This window comes from Kryptolebias marmoratus, linkage group LG5, assembly GCF_001649575.2.
Source record: "Kryptolebias marmoratus isolate JLee-2015 linkage group LG5, ASM164957v2, whole genome shotgun sequence".
Lineage (NCBI taxonomy): Eukaryota > Metazoa > Chordata > Actinopteri > Cyprinodontiformes > Rivulidae > Kryptolebias > Kryptolebias marmoratus.
The window spans coordinates 105138-123421 of record NC_051434.1 but is presented as its reverse complement, the minus strand read 5'-3'; the positions used below and the strand labels follow the sequence as shown (position 1 = coordinate 123421).

The 18284-nt window shown below is 39.0% G+C and overlaps 1 protein-coding gene across 1 annotated transcript; it reads left to right on the top strand.

Annotated features, from left to right (window-relative positions):
- The first annotated feature begins 587 nt into the window (after positions 1–587).
- On the top strand, positions 588–5997 carry zgc:101785 (uncharacterized protein LOC450032 homolog). Its single transcript, XM_017439927.3, has 13 exons — positions 588–668; positions 953–1006; positions 1307–1403; positions 1473–1561; positions 3174–3287; positions 3361–3451; positions 3523–3602; positions 3775–3813; positions 4032–4122; positions 4196–4291; positions 4371–4426; positions 5397–5504; positions 5677–5997. The coding sequence occupies exons 2-13, from the start codon at positions 986–988 to the stop codon at positions 5734–5736; spliced, it is 942 nt and encodes a 313-aa protein (XP_017295416.1). The 5' UTR covers positions 588–668; positions 953–985; the 3' UTR covers positions 5737–5997.
- The last annotated feature ends 12287 nt before the right edge of the window (positions 5998–18284 follow it).

Sequence of the window (18284 nt, the reverse complement as noted above, 5' to 3'; positions counted from 1 at the left end):
TTATCAAAAGACTGATGATCTACCAAAAAAGGAGAAATTCTGCTAACTTTTAGCTTTTACTCAAAGTGAATTGCTTCCCATTTGGTTTGCGTGAGGAAAGGAAGCTGTGTTTGCATCGGCCACACAGGTGTCATGTTTCCCTGCTCCACAGGTGAACAACAGGTAAAATAAACTGAAACCAAGACATGCTGCTGGTTGTGCTGCTACAGCGACACGTGATATCTGTAACATTTAACAATGGCTGTGATCTGATGCTGAAAACCCTTGTCTTTGTTTCTTAAAAAGATACAGATAATGTGTGTTCTAAAACTCGGACTTTCCCTTCGCCTGCTCAGTCATGGACAGCATGTTGACTGATGAGTTTTAATCAGATAATCACTTTATCTCTTTACTACACCCTGTTTATTCTATACAGCATCACTTCCTGTGTGAGGCTTTCAACAGGTCCAAGTCAAGCTTCACAGATGGAAACAAACAAGCCTGTCAGGATTCCAGATACCAGGAATGTTAAGTTTTCCAGGTGAGTTGTTGCAGTTTGAGCCCTGATTGGTCAGAACTCAGACTGATAACAAGTGGGCGTACCTGAAGCAGGTGTGTCTGTGTGTAATTAACGTTGTAATCCATGACAAATTCAAGTAGCTTGCAGAACTCAATACATCCTCTTTCAGGTAAGAGAAAAGCTAATTATTGTAGGTCTTGTTGGAATAAACTTATGAACAGTTGTTGGTTCTGTCAGGAATAAACACATGACCATTTGATGGTTCTGTCAGACTGGGTTTTGATTCTGTTGGGACATGTTGATAGTTCTGCTAAGTTGGGTTCATTGTTCCATTGGGTTGTGTTTCCTTCATTCACTCCAGCAGGAGTAGCTCTGAATGACGTGTGTTTCTTATCAGTTTTTATTTGTTTCAGTCTTTACATTATGTTTTTTCTGTTTTTTGTGTCAAAACAGTTTTTCTGGGACATTCTTTACATAATCAGAATAATGGAATATCTTACGTCTCCTGTGAGTAAAACTTTTACACATCCCCTTCAATAATTGACCACGTTATCTAATACTTTTATAGTCAGACTGCTATTTCCAACCTGTTCATTCACACACTAGTCTCTGCAAGAAGAGTTAGGGTTAATAGACATTTCACATTCCTCAGATTGAAGCTGACAGCAGATTTCATCTCTGTAACCACCTTCTGTATCATGAAGCTTAATCTGCAAAGCTACATTCCACCTGTTAAGTGCCACACTGTGAGCAGGTTTGTAAAAAACCCTCTCTGGATTCTGTTTCTGTGTGCTTTCACATGTTCAGAATATGTGGTGGGGAACTTTGGGTACCATTCGGCCCTACTCCAACTTCCATCCAGAGCAAGATGTGAAGGAGATCCAGTCAGCGCTGGAGAAGAAAGGTATCTGAACCTGCTGAGTGTTAGTTCAGTCCAGCACCTTGTATCTGAAACGTTGTGTACTTTGCTCAGACGCAGTGACTCTGGTGAGAATTCTAACTAATCGGAACAACGCCCAGAGACAGGTCATCGCCAAGACCTTCCAGGAGATAACAGACAGGGTAAAGACACACATTCAGGAGGGAGCAGCCTCCTTTTTCAACCTGTTCTACAACAACATGCAGTACTGTTTGCTCATCTGAAGTTTATATTTGCTGATTAAATATTAATGAAACACACCTTTGTGTATAAGACAAAACCTGCTTTTCAGACAGTTACATTTAGTTTCACAACATTCACTTTACTCAACTTCAGGTTTCTGTGCTCTGTCAGTTCACTGTCCCATCATCACACTTCCAGATTTATATGTACTTCAGTCCTCAAAGGAATTTTGGTTGGAGGTTCTGTGAAACTGTTCAACAATTCAGAAAAGGGAAAGCAAGCCCATCCCAGACTGTTTAGTTTGAGTAGGGAACTGCTTACCAGGATTGGCAATATTGTTGGACAGTTGAAGAAACCCTTTGAGGGTCTCCATGTCTACTTCTGAGGAAATGGTGTCTGATGACATGGGAAGGTACGTCCAGTACCTTGGCAGGGGTAGTTGAAAAAACAACTACCAGTTATCAGGAGGGGATGAGATTCACTCCAGTACGCTGAACCTTTGGGACTTTGTGGGGGGGGTCAATCTTGACAGCCCCACAAAATCTCTTCAGTATCACATGGAGGACCATGATAGCACCTGCGGAGTGGCAAGGTGGTGGTCCCAGTATTTTTAAAAGAGTACTTGAATGTGTATTCTATCGAGGGATCAACTCCCCTGAGAAAGTTTACTCCGTGGTGAAGGGAGGCCCTAACAGACTGCTGAACTTCAAATTCAGGAGGAACACTGTGTTGCAAGATTGAAATAATGAAAATAAGCAGACATCAGACATGAATCAGCTTCAGTTCTTCATTTTTACTTCTCCACGTTCTCTTCTTTGTCCCCCTACATGCAGCATCTTTTAACATACAGAATCAGAGCTCCCTCTGGTGTCCTTTTCATGTAATAGCACAACAAAACACAGTGTAGGTGTGGCCAAGATCCGGGTCATGGAACAGTGGACCAGATCTTTACTCTTGCAGAGTTGCAAATGGATTCATGATAGTTTGACTGTCCATTCCACATGTGTTTTAAGGATCTGGAAAATGGTTAAAACCATGTTCCTCTCAGTGTGCAGTCACAGAGATGAATGTTTTGTTTGAGAATCTCAGGGTCTCATTTCTTCCACCCTTTGTTTTTTTGATAAGCAGAAGAAAATGAACAAATGAATATTCTTCAAATTCTATACTTATATTTCAGTTCCTTTCTCCAGAAATGTAGGAGACAAGGATGGATGCAAGGTCTGACATGAGGACAAAGGATAAGAAGACAAAACACTAGGATCATCCATAACAAAGAAAGGCTCTTCCTGAAGTCTCTCTGTTTGGATGAGAATATGCTCAAATTAAATCTGAGTTTAGTCCTCAGATGGCTAAAACCTGCAGAACAGTACTGACATGTAAACAGCTTCTGTTGGTGTTACAGGACTTCAGAACTGTAGGAAATCTTCCAAACAGATCTGTAATTGTGTTTTCTGTGGAATGTTGAAGGACCCGAGTGCAGCTCTGAAGAACCTTAGAACTTTCTTGATGACAGACCTGTAACCCTAACGGTGCACGGTCAGAAAGTTTACTGGTTTTTCTTTGTCATTTCAGGACCTGGGCACGACTCTGAAGAAGGTTCTGTCTGGTGATCTGGAAGATCTGCTGCTGCAGCTGCTGATGCTCCCAGAACAGATGGAGGCTCAGAGGCTGCACCAGGCCATGAAGGTGAGCCTCCATAAGTCTCTGTGTGAACACATTCAGAGTGTTGCTGGTATATTTATCTGTGTGTGTTTTGTAGTATCTGGGAACTGATGAGGACACCCTCCTGGAGATTCTGTGCACTCGATCTGGAAAACGGCTTCAGGAAATCAGTGCTGCCTACAAGCAAAGTAAGTGGCTTCACCTTTCTGCAGTGGTGAAACTTGGTTGTATTCAGACAATGTTTTTTGTTGGTTTTTAGTGTATAAAAAGGAGCTGGAGAAGGAGATGAGAGGAGAAACCAGTGGAGCCTTTGCTAAACTTGTTGTTGCTCTGTTGAAAGTAAGAATTATAACTTCTTTTCACTAAAAACTTTACCAAAACAGTTTTTGTGCAGCCAACATTAAACCTAATAAATAATTTAATTGGATCTGACATAGAAATGACTACAGATTTTGTTAAAAGATGTAATTTCATTTAGTAATTCATTTTTTTTATTTCATTTTTTCAACAGAAAGACAGCATGGCTGCTGCAGTTCACAGAGATATTCAGGTTTTGTTTTTTTTTTGCTACATTTACGTCTTGGTGTGATGGCCCCGTTTGTAAATTGGATGGGTCTGGATGTTTTTTTGTTTTTTTTTTTGTTCTGGTTTCTTGACGTTTTATTGGTTTTGATGTTTAAAGGTCCTGCTTGCTTACTGGTTCTGAATGTTTGCTGGTTCTAGTTATTGGTGTCAGTCTCATATGTTTGCTGATTCTGGCCACTGCAGGCCCTCATTGTGTCTCTGAATGGGAAAAAAGCTGATGCAGAACCATGGATTAACATCCTAACATCCAGGAACCGGGATCACCTGGAAAAAGGTAAGTCTGTGAGCCCAATGAAATTGTGCATGTTTGGTGTGATAAGTCTGCTCACTTTGGACTGCCCTGACAGTTCTGATGGGTTTGGAGCTGGAGACTGGGCAGACAGGAGAGCAGATAGTGGAGAAACATTTTTCTGGAGACTTTCGGCTTGGTTTAAACGTTTTAGGTGAGGAATGGTTTCAATGTTTGATGGGGTCTCTAGGTTTGGATCAGCTCCTGATATTTCTGTCTTTGTTTTGGATCAGTTCAGTGCATCCACAGTTCTGACTTGTACCTCGCCAAGAGATTAGCCACCATGAAGGTAAGATGATGACCTTTAACGTCTTATCCTAAAATACTGACTGACTTCAGAGATCTATGGATTTTCCCTGAATAATAACTTCATGTAATGTTTACATAACTCTCAGAGCTGCAGTTTTAAATAATTTTGTACAGTTTCACCTGCAGGATATAAACAGAAACAAAAGTAGTTCATTCATTTCTTGATTTTTATGTATTTACATTTATTGTTTGGTAGTTTTAACCTCCAACAGCTTAAGTCAAACCTCTTCCAAGTTTTTAAAATATTTGAATAAAATTAGATTTAATTAGTTCATTAGAACTACAGTCATGTCAGGGTATAGTTTTTTGTTTTTATTATGTTTTTGAGAACAAGTTGGTATTGACTTCACATTTTGCCACCAAACTTTAAAATAATAAAAGTGTTTTCAGTTCATTTTCTGATTGGTGATTAACATTTGTCTCTCTGTGGTCACTTAAAAAGCCAGTAATTTAACATGTTTAAATCTAAATAAAATAAATTAACATGCCTGACAGTAAAATGTCTCTCTGCTCGAGAAATAAAGTGCATGTTTCAATCATCTGATGGTGAACTGATCTGTGCATGTGTTAAGTTTGGTATGTCCACTGACTTCTTGGTTGTAGCTCAACCATAAAACTATGTTTATAATTCAAATCAAAGTGCTCAGTATTTGGTTTTTCTGTTTTAGATTGAAATCTTTAAATCACTTTACCTGAGTCTAAACTCTAACATGTAAATCAGTTTGCTTTGAGTTTTTCTTTTCAAGTCCTTTCTCTTTGTTCTACATCAGCTTTAAATTCAGTTCTGAGGTTCTAAAATGGTTCCAGCAGGTTCTGATGCTACTGCAGAATCTCTGACAGCTTTTATTAAATCAGTTTACTGTGAGATCTCAGGATTGTTGCACTGCTTGTTTTAGTTGTTAAACTGAAGAAAAACCTACATCAGACTACTAAATGGTTTCATCCTGCAGACATTGTTGGTGCATGGGATCATGGTGTGTCACAGCGAGGAAGACCTTCTGGGGATCAGAACAAAGTTTCTCAAACTGACTGGAAACTCTCTCTACTCTGCTCTGCAGGTCCAACACTCATACAGTCAATGCAAAAAAAATATCAAACTTTCAATGCAACAGAATGGCTCTGTTTGAACATAATGTCTACACAACTGGTGGACAACTAAACGTCAAAGTAACCCCATTTTGAACCTGTAAATGTTCTGGACTTTGACAGTATTCTCTCGTGTTCTTGCAGAACCATTTCAAAGGAGAACATCTGCAGGCTTTGCTGGCCATCTGTCGATCTGAAGATTGAAATGAATCCTGCAGCTTCTTGTTTGATCTGTCCTCCTTGTGTCAGCATTTTCTTCATTTTCAACAGCTACTTTTCATTTTGTGTTCAGTTTTTAAAAAAACTGCTTTCAAACTTTTTAACTTGTCCAACTTTGTCCAACTAAATGGAAATTTACATTTTGTATTACTTCAGGTACTAGAGGAATTGCCCTTCCTTATCTTGTAACTCATGAAGTTTTTCAAAAAGATTTAATACAATAAAGGGCTTTGTGCCATAACTCTTTTTACTTATTATTTCTTGAAGGAATAAATGAGTGTTTTAATATTTAGTGGATTGGTTCTACCATGAAGCGGACACAAAGAGACTCAGGAATTTGATTCAAAACAAAATTACAAGATATATAAGTTTTCTTGCATGCAAATTCAAAATCATTTTACATCCAGATCATTGTAATACAAGAAGGTTTTAACAAAGAGAACTGGACAAACAAAAGTGAAGCAGTCCTCCAGTTGCTTTTGTTTAAACCTGGGTTAACCTGCATCTCCTTTATCAGGATTCCAAGTGTTTACCAGGTCTCAGGAAGTCTAGATTTCTTTTGATTGCCCATTAAAAAAAGCTCATGATACATCCTCCTCAATAAGAATGAGGAGTCTGTATGTTTTTGATGTCTGAAGCTTACAGAAAGAACTCGTAGAACAGAGCACAAATTACAGAAAACAGCAGTGATGCGTTCAGTTCAGAACCTTTACTCTGTGTAGAAATGCTGGGGGTTTTAACTGAGGATGCAGTTGAACCAGGTGTGGTTATAGTTGAACCAGGTGAGGTTGTAGTTGAACCAGGTGTGGTTGTAGTTGAAGTAGTTGATGATGTAGTTGAACCAGGTGTGGTTGTAGTTGAACCAGGTGTGGTTATAGTTGAAGTAGTTGATGATGCAGTTGAACCAGGTGAGGTTATAGTTGAACCAGGTGAGGATGCAGTTGAACCAGGTGTGGTTGTGGTTGAACCAGGTGAGGATGCAGTTGAACCAGGTGAGGTTATAGTTGAACCAGGTGAGGATGCAGTTGAACCAGGTGAGGTTATAGTTGAACCAGGTGAGGATGCAGTTGAACCAGGTGAGGTTATAGTTGAACCAGGTGAGGATGCAGTTGAAGTAGTTGATGATGTAGTTGAACCAGGTGTGGTTATAGTTGAACCAGGTGTGGTTGTAGTTGAAGTAGTTGGTGGTGGTGTTGTGTTGGTTGCAGACATGGTTGTGAGTGAATTGGTGGTGGTTGTAGAGGAGGTTGGAGCTGCAGTTGTTGTTGTTTCAGTGGCGGTACTTGGAGTCTCATTTCCTCCAGCTGTTGTCAGTAGTACCTGAATAGAAAATTGATTCAGTGTTTGAAACAAGTGTCACAAAGTGGGACAAGCGTTCTGATAAGAGATTGTTATTCTGACATTGGACTGTTTGGAAAGGCACTAAAGTTAATAATTTCACAGGAAACCTGTGGTTTAATGATATTTTCGAGAGTGGTCATTGTTACACATTAATTCCTTTAAACACTCACCTGGAAAATGACCTGAAGATCTGAAGGTTGATGATAAAACCAGATTGCATGACAAAGTAAGTTGTATGAAATCTTGTTGTTTTTGTGTTTTCATTTATCAGTGTCTCACTAGTTCTTCTCTAGTTTTTCTATTATAAACTACATAAAACTAACACTTTATCAGGGTCACAGTATTTTTTACTGTTGAGGTGTCCTTGGGCTTTAGATGCCCTGCTTCTGAATTTTCTTTTCTGGACTTTGTTCAGCTGTGTAAACCTGATCTCTTCAACCCAAAAACGATTTAGATTTTTCTGTTTTGGTCTTTAAAGTTTAGCTGTCTATTAATGTAATATTCTATTCAGTTTCATAACAGTTCAGTTAATTTGTAAAAGGCAGAACAACTGATATCAACATTTTATTTCTCAGGACCGTTTACAGTATGTTAGTTAATTTGGAGTAACAGAGTTAATCTTTGAAGTACTTTTATAAATTAAATGTAAACTCCATGGAACGTGTAATGACTTTATGTGTTTATATTTGGTAATTATAAAGCATTCTATAAAAAAATGTAAAAACAAAGTATTAGGAAGTTTAAGGGGAAAACAATCTTAACCCCTCTTTAGATCTCTTTTTAAAAAATGAAATATGAAGAGTAGATACCTGAGAGAAAACCTGTAGAGCCACACAAAAGGGGAGAACCAACATCTTCATGATGAAGAAACAAGTGGATGCAGAGATGTTGACCTACAGCTCAATAAGGTAACCCTAACCCTGCGTCCAACTCTGAAATACAAGGAAAAAACCCTAACTTAATGTTGCTTTTGTATGGAGCAATCAGACTTCTGAGGGAGGTAGGAGCAGATTAATGATGCTGTGATCTTAGCATGGATCCAGGAAGTTGGTTCTGTCAGTTATTTATAAGAAACATGCCTGAAGGGCACATTTCTTCATACACCTTTATGGACTTTGTAAAAATTAATAAGTAACATTTTTAACATTGATATTTTGATCCTAAAAGGAACCAAACTGATCACATTCCTAAAGTTTCTGTGATGTCCACCAGTTATGTGGAATTGTCATGAAGTTTTTCTGACATCAAATCCTCAGCTGGCTTAACTCAAAAGTTACCAGGGAGGAACCAAATATTTCAGCCGTCTGAAATAATCGGTTCCCCCTCTAAAACATGGGACAAAAATAATTTACCAACTAGTCCTTAACTGTGTTTATTCCTCTGTATTATGACATTATTCGCACATTTTATTTTTAAAAGAATGATGTTTTTTTTCTTTTTTTTAATGAGAAATATTTGCCCCTCTAAACAATTCTGTTAATAGATAAGTCATTATTTACGGAGACGCAGGAGGAACCGTATCTGATGGGGGAACGCGGCTCGACGTAACAGCAGCAACTCGACACATTGCTGCCCCCTCAAAGGTGTTATTTGTCAAGAGGACAAATAACACCTTTTCTGTTCAAATTGCCAACCTGCCACAGTGATGTGTGTGTTGATCAAATTCACCCGCCACTTCAAATATTTACCCGCATTTGGCCGGTGGCGGGTGCTGATTTCCACCCCTGTTCATGACAGATCTGAATGTTAATGTTTATTTGTGGACCTAAGAGATCATTGTTAATATGTTCGGTTTTTTCTCCCAATTCATGAACTAATTGGTAAACTGATGCATGAATGAACAACAGGTCCCATTAATCATTAGCAATAATATTAACAGGACTAACAAGCCACAGAAGAAACTGTACATGTGGATTTATGGCAAGAATAAAACTTTAATATTTCTCTTTTCTTTTCCTAAATAGACATTCTGGATATTAATCTAATTTTAGCACACAGAGTCAAACATAATATTCAGTAAACTTATGGCTTATTAGATTTAAGATCAAAACTTGTTTTATTTCTGATTTATTTCAATGTGTTTATGGACCTTTGGATGTATGTGTGAAAATAATATTGTTCTATATATTACTACTTGTGATACAAACATTCATACTAATATACACACATTTTACACTTAACTACAAACTAACTTGAGAGAAAACTTTTTTTCAATGAAACCTGTTCCAGCATCAAGAGGGAAGAACCAAATCCACTGTTTACATTTTTATTTAGATCAGTTTTATAAACCTACAAAATAAAAACCATTATGACTAAAACCTTCAGCTTCTGCTGAGTCTCTGTGATATCAGGTAAAACAAACAGCTGATGTTTCGGCTGAACATCCACCTGACCATTAACTACCTGTCAGAGTGAGCTATCCACCACAAGCTCAGGGAAACTACCTGCCCTGAACTTAGATAAATGACCCGTCAGTGTCACCTATGCACATTGAGCTCAGATAAACTACCTTTTTTTTGGCAGCTACTTGTTCCTATAAACTACCTGCCCTGAGCTCAGGTGGGCTGTCTCAGGTGTCTCACATGCAGATGGCCTGCAGGATGAAGGATGACAGCAGCAGATGGACAGAGGTGAAGCTGGGGCTCTGTCCACTGGCTGCAGCTGTTGATATCATCTGGTTGGATGAAGATGTGGTGCTGCTGGGCGATGGGCTGCTGCTCCCACTGGAAGACTGGGGTTTGTTGGTGCTGGCACTAGTAGTGGTGTTATTGCTGGTGGTGCTGTTGCTGCTGCTGCTGCTAGTGCTGTTGTCATTGTTGCTGTTGTTGTTCCCATTGCTGTTGCCATTGTTGGTGCGGGTGGTGGTAGTGCGGGTGGTCTTGGCTGAAGTGGAGGTGGTGTAATCATTCTCTGCTGTGGTAGATGAACTTGTAGTCTGTTGTAGAAATAGGAAGACACACACACATTTGTGTCACCACAAATGGTAACAGATTGTGTAACCACGCCTGTGTCTGTGTCCATGGTAACAGACAATGTAAACACACCTGTTTTAGTCTCCATGGTAACACTGTAAACCTACTGAGTCTGATCCATCTGAGTTCAGTGGGTTTCCTAATGAGAGATGAACTCAAAAACCGATCCAATCAAAAAGATCTGGATGCTGAACAGTAAGAGTCTGATTTGCTCAAAAAAATGGACCTGCTTTCCACATCTTCAAACTGTAAAAATGTCTTTGTTGTTTTTCCACAGTGAGTGTGCAGCACCTCATCTGCCCCATACTGGATCAGAACATTCAGATTTAGATTTGGATCCATCAGAGAAAATGATGAAAACACAGATTCAGATCTATAAGCAACTAAGTCTTTCTTGTTGAACATTTTAGAAACTGAATTGAGATGGTCCCAATAAAGCCACTGATGGCTGCTTCTGCTTGTTGGATCCAATCTCTTCTGTCTCCAGAAATGGCTCATTGTCACATTTTCACAGCTTTAATGATACAATCAGATGGTTAATTTCCACCTTTAATCAGTCTATTTTCTGCCCATCTGCAGCTTCTGGCTGGATGCAAAGATTCAGATTCTCTGATTAGGTTGACTGACTGCAGCTTTTAGAGATGGGATTGTTGGGGTTAGTTAAACCAGATAACCAGGAGGGTTGACTCTGCTGAGTGCAGCATGCTTCAGGTGAATCATGATTTAGATTCTACTCACCTGATTTTGTTAGATCTGTAATAAAATCTGGAAAAAGTAAAATTCACTTAGGTGAATTATTCTAGATTTAAGAACTTTAGGTGGTTCCATTCTTTAGTTCTTGTGACATTAAACACGGTAAACACTGTTAAATTAGTTTTATTTTATTTATTTATTTTTGTACTCAATGAGAAATGACAAGGTAAACTAAAAATACAAAATATAACTAAATGTATAAGACTTCTGTTTACTAACAAGAATAAATCTAAGTTTCATTGTTGCTGTCGGTGTAACCAAAAACAAAGACTTTTACCTCCATGGCTTTAGTCCAGCAGATCACAGACATCAGCAGAGTCAGTGAAATCAGCTCCAAGATGAGAAACTTCATGATGATGGTTGTTGAGAAACTGACTGCTTTTATCAGATACTGATAAGTTATTGATCTTTGGGGACTCACACACATTAGTTGTTGCCCGACACTTTTGATTTGTGTCAAATTTTCCAGAAGCAGGTCTTTTATAGTCCAGAGTTCATCTGATATCTGCTTCAGGAAGTCTGCTTTCAGTCTCCACCCTGATGATGGGCCACAAATGCAAAGCAACCCAGGCTCGACTGAAATCCAGACACTTGAAGGAAAGAAATACCTGAACTCGCCGCGAGCTGCTTCTTCCTCAGACTGCTGGAAAAGTGCCATATTTCCCTGTCACTATTAGGCTCAAAATGAGCACTAATCATCTTAAACTCACATTTTATTTAAGGGTTTTATTCTTTATTTTTGTTTGATAATAAATGTTACTGACTTTTAGATTAAACAGTTCAAACAAAAATACAACGTACATTTTCTTTAAAAGGTTTTACAGATTTATTTTCTCCAGTTGTTGATCACATGGTTTTCCTCCTGCTCATTCATCCTGATTCTGAGCATGCTCAGCAGGTCATCCTGATGTCCTAACAGGCCTGTAGCTAAGTAGACAGACCAACAAGAATCAGATTTGAATATCCTGATGGTTTGAATAAAAGGCCTTTTATTTTCAAAGTTCAATGTAAATTAGCTTCAGACTCTTTGTCCTTCAGTCTCAATAAACTTCAGTGAAGTTTGTTGTTGGGACACTTAACTGTTTTTATTTTTCATCCAGGTTTTTATGAAAAGCACCAGGCTGTTTCAGTGTTAACACTTTATTTATTAGAAAACATCATATTCGTAACGATTCAGAGTATTTCTGAACGAAATGAAGCTTTAATACAGTTGAAACTAGATGTTTCCATCCACTGTATAGAAAGACCTCCCTGCCTGACATTAAATAAGACTAAACTTTTCCTGTTCGAGGCCAATTAGGATTCCCAGAATTATTTGGAGACAATAATTAATTGGAGACACAACTCAAACACGCCACTTCTTTGTGTTGCATCATGGGAAAATAAAAATAAAAAATCAGCCAAGATATCAGGAAGAGAATTTTTGATCTCCACAACTCTGGTTCAGTTTCCAGATGTCTGAAGGTTCCTGTGTTCGAATAATTAAACACAAGAACAAACACCAGGAGAACGTTCTGCCATCGTTCCGCTCAGGAAGGAGATCTGCGTTCATCTGCGTTCCCCAGATGTCATTTGGTGTGAGATGTGCAAAATAACCATAAACAAAAGCTAAAGAGCTTGTGAAGCTGCAGCTGAAGCCATTCAGAGTCAGTATCCACAGAGAAATAAGTCATTGACCAACATGGGCTGAAAGGCCCTCAGAGAAGAAGCCATGACTCCCAAAGCAACATGATGACAGATTACAAATTGTAAACACACGGGAAAAAAGACCTTAATGTATGGAGACATGTCCTGTGGTCTGATGAAGCTAAAATTGAACTGTTTGGCCATAATGACCATCGTTACATTTGAAAGAAAAACAGGGATGATTCAAAGCTTGACAACACCAACCCAACTGTGAAGCATGATGCTGTGGGGATATTTTATTGCACCGGTGTCCTTCACAAAATAGATGCCTTCATGAGGAAAGAACATTATATGGACATCCTGAAGCAACATCTCAAGACATCAGCCAGGATGTTAAATGTCCCTCAGCAGACTGACAGATTAGTTACAAAGTAGCTGAAAGACAACAAAGTCACTGCTTTTGAGATGCCATCATGAAGCCCTGAGCTCAGTCCCAGAGAAAATCAGTGAGCTGGTCTTTACTGGATCAGTGGTTCCAAGCAGTTTGTAGCTGTTCATGCTCTCTGATATAGCTAAGAAGGTTAGATGTTAGTCACACATTGTCAGGTCTACCCCCTACACAAGGAATAAAGAGTCACAAAAAAACAGAGAGAGACACAGCAGCATGATAGAAAAAATGAAACAAATGTTTGGGTCAGGATCCCACTGTGGGCCATGATACACCTGATGGGTCCTGAGAAGCTCTACAGAAATCATCTAAACTGTAAAAATGGTTGCCAGTGCCAAAGAAAGATAACAGCAGTTTTTATCAATTAATAAAAACTGGTTTAATAGTTGGAAAAACTCTTTGTTAAATGATTTATTGGCAACATTTATAAACTTGCAAGTCTTTGTTGTGGTTCTGTTGTGGGTCAGAAGCTGAAAGGAGAGAGACAGTCTGCTCTGAATAACTTTTAATCTGAAGTCAAACAGCAGAACCATCTTTAAAGGTTATCAGGACATGGTAAATCCAAAAAAAGGTTAAAAAACTAAAATAATGGAACTTAACTACAGTCAATAGCTGTTCTGCGCATGCATGTACGTCAACAACAACAATAATGGCAGATAGCTGTAGGGATCTGGAGTTTTTAGCCCCGCCTTGGGGCGGCTCCTCCAGGCCTTCTTTTCACAGTTGATCCAGATCCAGTTAATGAAGACTGCCAGTACTTAAGCCTCCAGCTGAGACCAGACCTTCGCTGGAGCATCGAACCTCCTGGGTTAGATTCTCAGCCACAGTGTCTATCCTAAATTGGTTGTTTATTGATTACATTCTTTGTGCACCTTGACTTCAGGTTCTTCGCCACGCTACGGGACTACGACCATTACGGATACTTACCTTGGACCTTTGGATACTCACCTGGACAGGATACTGGCTTGTCGACCTCTGGATCACCTAACACCTCCGTCATCTCCTCCATGCTGCTGGACACCTCCTGGATCTGTAAGAACAAAAGAACATTAACAAGCCATCGTGCAGTGCTAGGCTGATACTAGGATTGGTACCCGAGACTCACCCTGTTCCTCTTGCTTCACAGATCATTCCACGACCCTGTCGCACTGTACATACTTTGGACACCTGTAAATAAATTGCACTTACCTTCAGCTGTTGTCTCTGCGTCTGGTTTTGGTCTCGCTCCTGGACTAGTTACCCTGCGTTCTTGTCAATAGCAGCATGCTGTTTATGTTACTCACCCTTGTGTATTCACTATGTTGGATGTAATGAGCATAGAAGCACAGTGTAAATCTGTAACTTTCTTACAATCAACATTTGAAAAGCTTTAATGTTTACAGATCAGCCTTGTGTAAACAGGGCCTCAAAAAGCTGAAATCTGAGACCTCCTCTGCTTAAGGTTGGTTTCTTTTATTTAACAATAATGGCTTCTTTGCCACCCCACCCCCCACCCCACCCCCTAAAAAAATAGAAAAAAGAATAATTAAAAAACATATATTTTTGGATTCTTTAAAGAAAAATCTGGATCAATATGATTAAGATTCAAAGTTAGCTAATGTGACCTCAGCTTGTTTCCCTGATTTACATCCTTCATCCAGTTTCCTCTCTGAGACTGATCTTCTGCTCCATCAGTCTGAGTGTGTGTGTGTTGGTAACACACTTATCTCAGAGACATGCAAAGGGTATGCACCTGCTGTTCCTGTTGGCTACATAAAGCAAGACATCATTAGGAAACTTTGCATCTGGCTGCGTTCGACGATCTTGCAGCTCATCACCACTCTGAGTTACCTTTGTGTGTTACACAAGCCTACTGTGTGTGTGTGTGTGTGTCTTCCTTCAGCTCTGCAGATGTTGTTTTATGGCTGATGTAGAGCTTATAGAGGTTTGTTTCAGATAGTCACCATCATTTTTTATATAAATTAGACTTACAGGAAATACTTGCAAGTTACAGAACCTTGCCTTTTAAAGAAAAATAAACACATTAAACTGTTCTTTAATTTTGAATTAATCCATGTTCATGTGTGTGGAAGAGTTGTTACTTCTTTTGACTCATGAGCTTTGTTTGTTTTGGTTTTTTTTATGCTGAAAAGAACTTTTCATTTGATGCAAATTTGATCGTTAAAAAACTAAAAACAAGAAACAGAGCAGCAGAATCAGTTTCTGTCTTTTCCATCCTATTGTTTTTATTCTCTCAGATAAGCAATATTGTCCAACAATTATTTAAAATATCATGTTAAGAAATGATGGAACAGTATCTGATGTCTCATTTTAGCTACAAGATCTTTCACCCACAAATGAGCAGTTGCTTTTATCTACTTTACAAAATGTAATTTTTTTTATAAAACTCTAGTAACTTAAATATTTTACATCATTTGAAGGAAACTAACTAACAGAACCATTTTAATTTAATTTATAAAAAATACCTCTGTTCTTGCCATGTTTTTCTACACACCTGTAGGTAAGAACAAACAGGAAGTCAAGTTTTTGGTATTCATGAACTAGTCTCAGATTTTACTGCAAATATCCTATGATTTATGCCTCAATCTTCTGTCTGTGATACTGTGAATAAAACACAAGAAGCAAAATCATAAAGTAAATATGTGAAACAAACAGCAGATCTTCTGTTTTTCCTCCATTTGTTTACATTGAAATCCATGTAAATCTGGATTTGAATGTTGAGCTAAAAACAAACACAAACAAAACAGAGTCCAAGTGTCTCAGCAGCTGACCTCCATTCAGACTGTTTCATCATCTCTGACCCATTTCAGAGCTCTGTTCTGACCTAAACGTTTCCCCAGACCGTTTCTTACCTGAGAGCTGCTCAGCAACGTCACTTTTAGACAGAACAGATCCTCTTCATCCTGTTTCCTTTGTGTTTGTGGCTGTCTCCGCTGCCATCTCTCACATGTTTATACCTGCTGAGTCAGTCCCAATTGAGACCACAAAGACAAAAATATTAAAAGGTAAAAGTGACTAAAAATCACCTAATGAAAATGAATCACTCATGATTTTTGGATCAACAGATTTATTTAAAATAAAAACATACTAATAAAGCTGGTCCTGATACAAAAGATGGTTCCTTAATTAATATTTTGTTGCTCAACCTTTTGAGTCAACACTGCAGTCAGGTCTTCTGCACCTGTCCACAGGTGTCCACAGGTGTCCACAGGTGTCCACAGCTGTCCACGTGTGTCCTGGTCCACTCCTCCTGAACAAACTGCTCCAGCTGTCTCAGGTTCCTTCTCCAGATGTTTCAGCTCCTTCCACAGATGTTCAACAGGTTTCAGATAAAGGCACAGAACAGTCCAGTGTTTGGACATCCATTCTTGGATGTTTTTGTCTTCCATTTCACTTTGGCTCAAACAGAATGGTGGTGTGATCTGACTCTGATGACCCTTGACCTTTGAGTTCACCTCTGATCTCTTTGGAAGTCATTCTGGGCTCTTTGGTTACCATTTGTATTATCTGTCTATTATCAGTTTTTCCTGTGTGGCTACATCCAGGGAGGCTGGCTTCAGTCCCTGGGACCTTAAACTTCTGAATAATAAAGGATAAAAAGTTTTTTATTGCCATTGTGTGACTGTTGCCAGTGTACAACAAAATTACATTTGTAATCCCAGTTTTAGGAGAAAAATAGCATTACTAACAATGTAATAACAAACAGAAATTAGAACAGTAACACGTAAACAAAGTTTACATTCACAGTGTCAAAAAAGTGTGTATGTGGTGTGTGTGTGTGTGTGTGTGTGTGTGTGTGTGTGTGTGTTTGTGTGTCTTAGAGTCAGGGTCTTCTAGCTCATTTAATGTTTTCAAAGCTCTTGGGAAGAAGCTGTTTTTAGGTCTCACATTTTGGGTCTGAATAATCTTGAATCTTCTGCCAGAGGGTAGGAACCTGAAGAGATGGTGGGCAGGGTGGATCGGGTCTCTGGTGATGGTCTTTGCTCTGCTCTGACATCAGGTCTCAAAGATGTGCCTCATGGCAGGTAGATCAGACCTGAGAACTTTCTGTGCTACTCTGATGACCCTCTGCAGTGCCGTCTGCTCCTACACACCACGCCGTGATGCAGTATGTCAGGATGCTCTCCACCATGCAGACAAGTTCATGAGGAGATTCCAAGGCAGTCCAGCTCTTCCCAGCTTCCTCAGGAAGTACAGGCGATGTTGTGCTTTACTGGTGATGTGATAAGTGTGTCGTGTCCAGGGGAAGGTCCTCAGTGATGTAAATATGCAAAAACTGGGGACTCTCTCCACTACCTCTCCATTGTGGATCATAGGAGTATGATCTGACCTTCTAAACTTCCTGTAGTCCACCAAGGGGATTGTTGGCGGAGCACCAAGTTGTCAGGTTTTCCACCTCTCTCTTGTATGTTGACTCATCATTGGAGATCAACCCCACGAACTTTGTGTCGTCTGTGAACTCGATAATGGTATCTGTTGGAGAGGCTGACAGCTGTGTGAAGAGGACAGACGTGTAGTTTCTCTTGGGGTGTGGTGACTCAGACTGTTTTCTGTTGTACAGATGTGATGTGTTTATGAATATGATTCTCACCTGCACAATATTTGAACTTTTAAAAACTGTAATATTCTGCAAATAAAATGAATAAATATTTTTCAGAAAAGTTGCTAATAAAAGATTTGTTGAACTTTAAGATCAGTTAGTCTGTTTTCGACTCTCCTAACTGCAGCTTGTTTCATATTTAATTTTCTGTTTGGACCAATGTGATCATTCAGAAAGTCGAACCAGAAATCTAATGTGAAAACCTAATTGCAAAAACAACAACAACAAAGAAACCCATAATCTGACTTTACCAGTGGGAGGTTTTAATTTAAATATTTTACATCAGTGTATTATTGTTAAATCAAACTGGTGAAAAGAACATATTGGCATGTTGGAAAGAAGCCAAACAGGAAAATATTGATAGATACTGTTTTAACCCCAAAGGAAACTACCTGAAAAGGTCTCCTAAAAAGCCCCTTTATGAAGTTACCTTAAAAAGCTAGATATGACATAATATAGAAACCTCACACAAACCCCTCTTAAAAACCCTACCTCCAAAAATAAAATAACCCAGCCCTGCACCCTCCTACCATTCCAAGTCCATTTACAGAAATTGTTAGGATGAACATGTGGACTGTCGCTGAGTGCCTCCTGCTGCCAGCGAGGTGTACAGTCAAAGGCTAACAGCATCCTCAGGTATAAAACACCAGCATTCTTTTACTTTCTGTAGTTTCCATTTTAAACTTTGATGTTGGTTTACGTTTAGGATTGTTATGAAAATTTATTGCAACAAATGAGAATAAGTTCTTGTCTGTCACCTCATATCTTATCTCCACATTTTAACTTTTTGAGC

What these genes read in the sequence shown, in the direction of transcription:
- zgc:101785 (XM_017439927.3), top strand. Translation starts at nt 986, where the DNA reads ATGGAATATCTTACGTCTCCT. An exon ending in TTGTTGTTGCTCTGTTGAAA is followed by an intron (nt 3,603 to 3,774) that starts GTAAGAATTATA and finishes TTTTTTCAACAG; the next exon opens with AAAGACAGCATGGCTGCTGC. An exon ending in CCGGGATCACCTGGAAAAAG is followed by an intron (nt 4,123 to 4,195) that starts GTAAGTCTGTGA and finishes CTGCCCTGACAG; the next exon opens with TTCTGATGGGTTTGGAGCTG.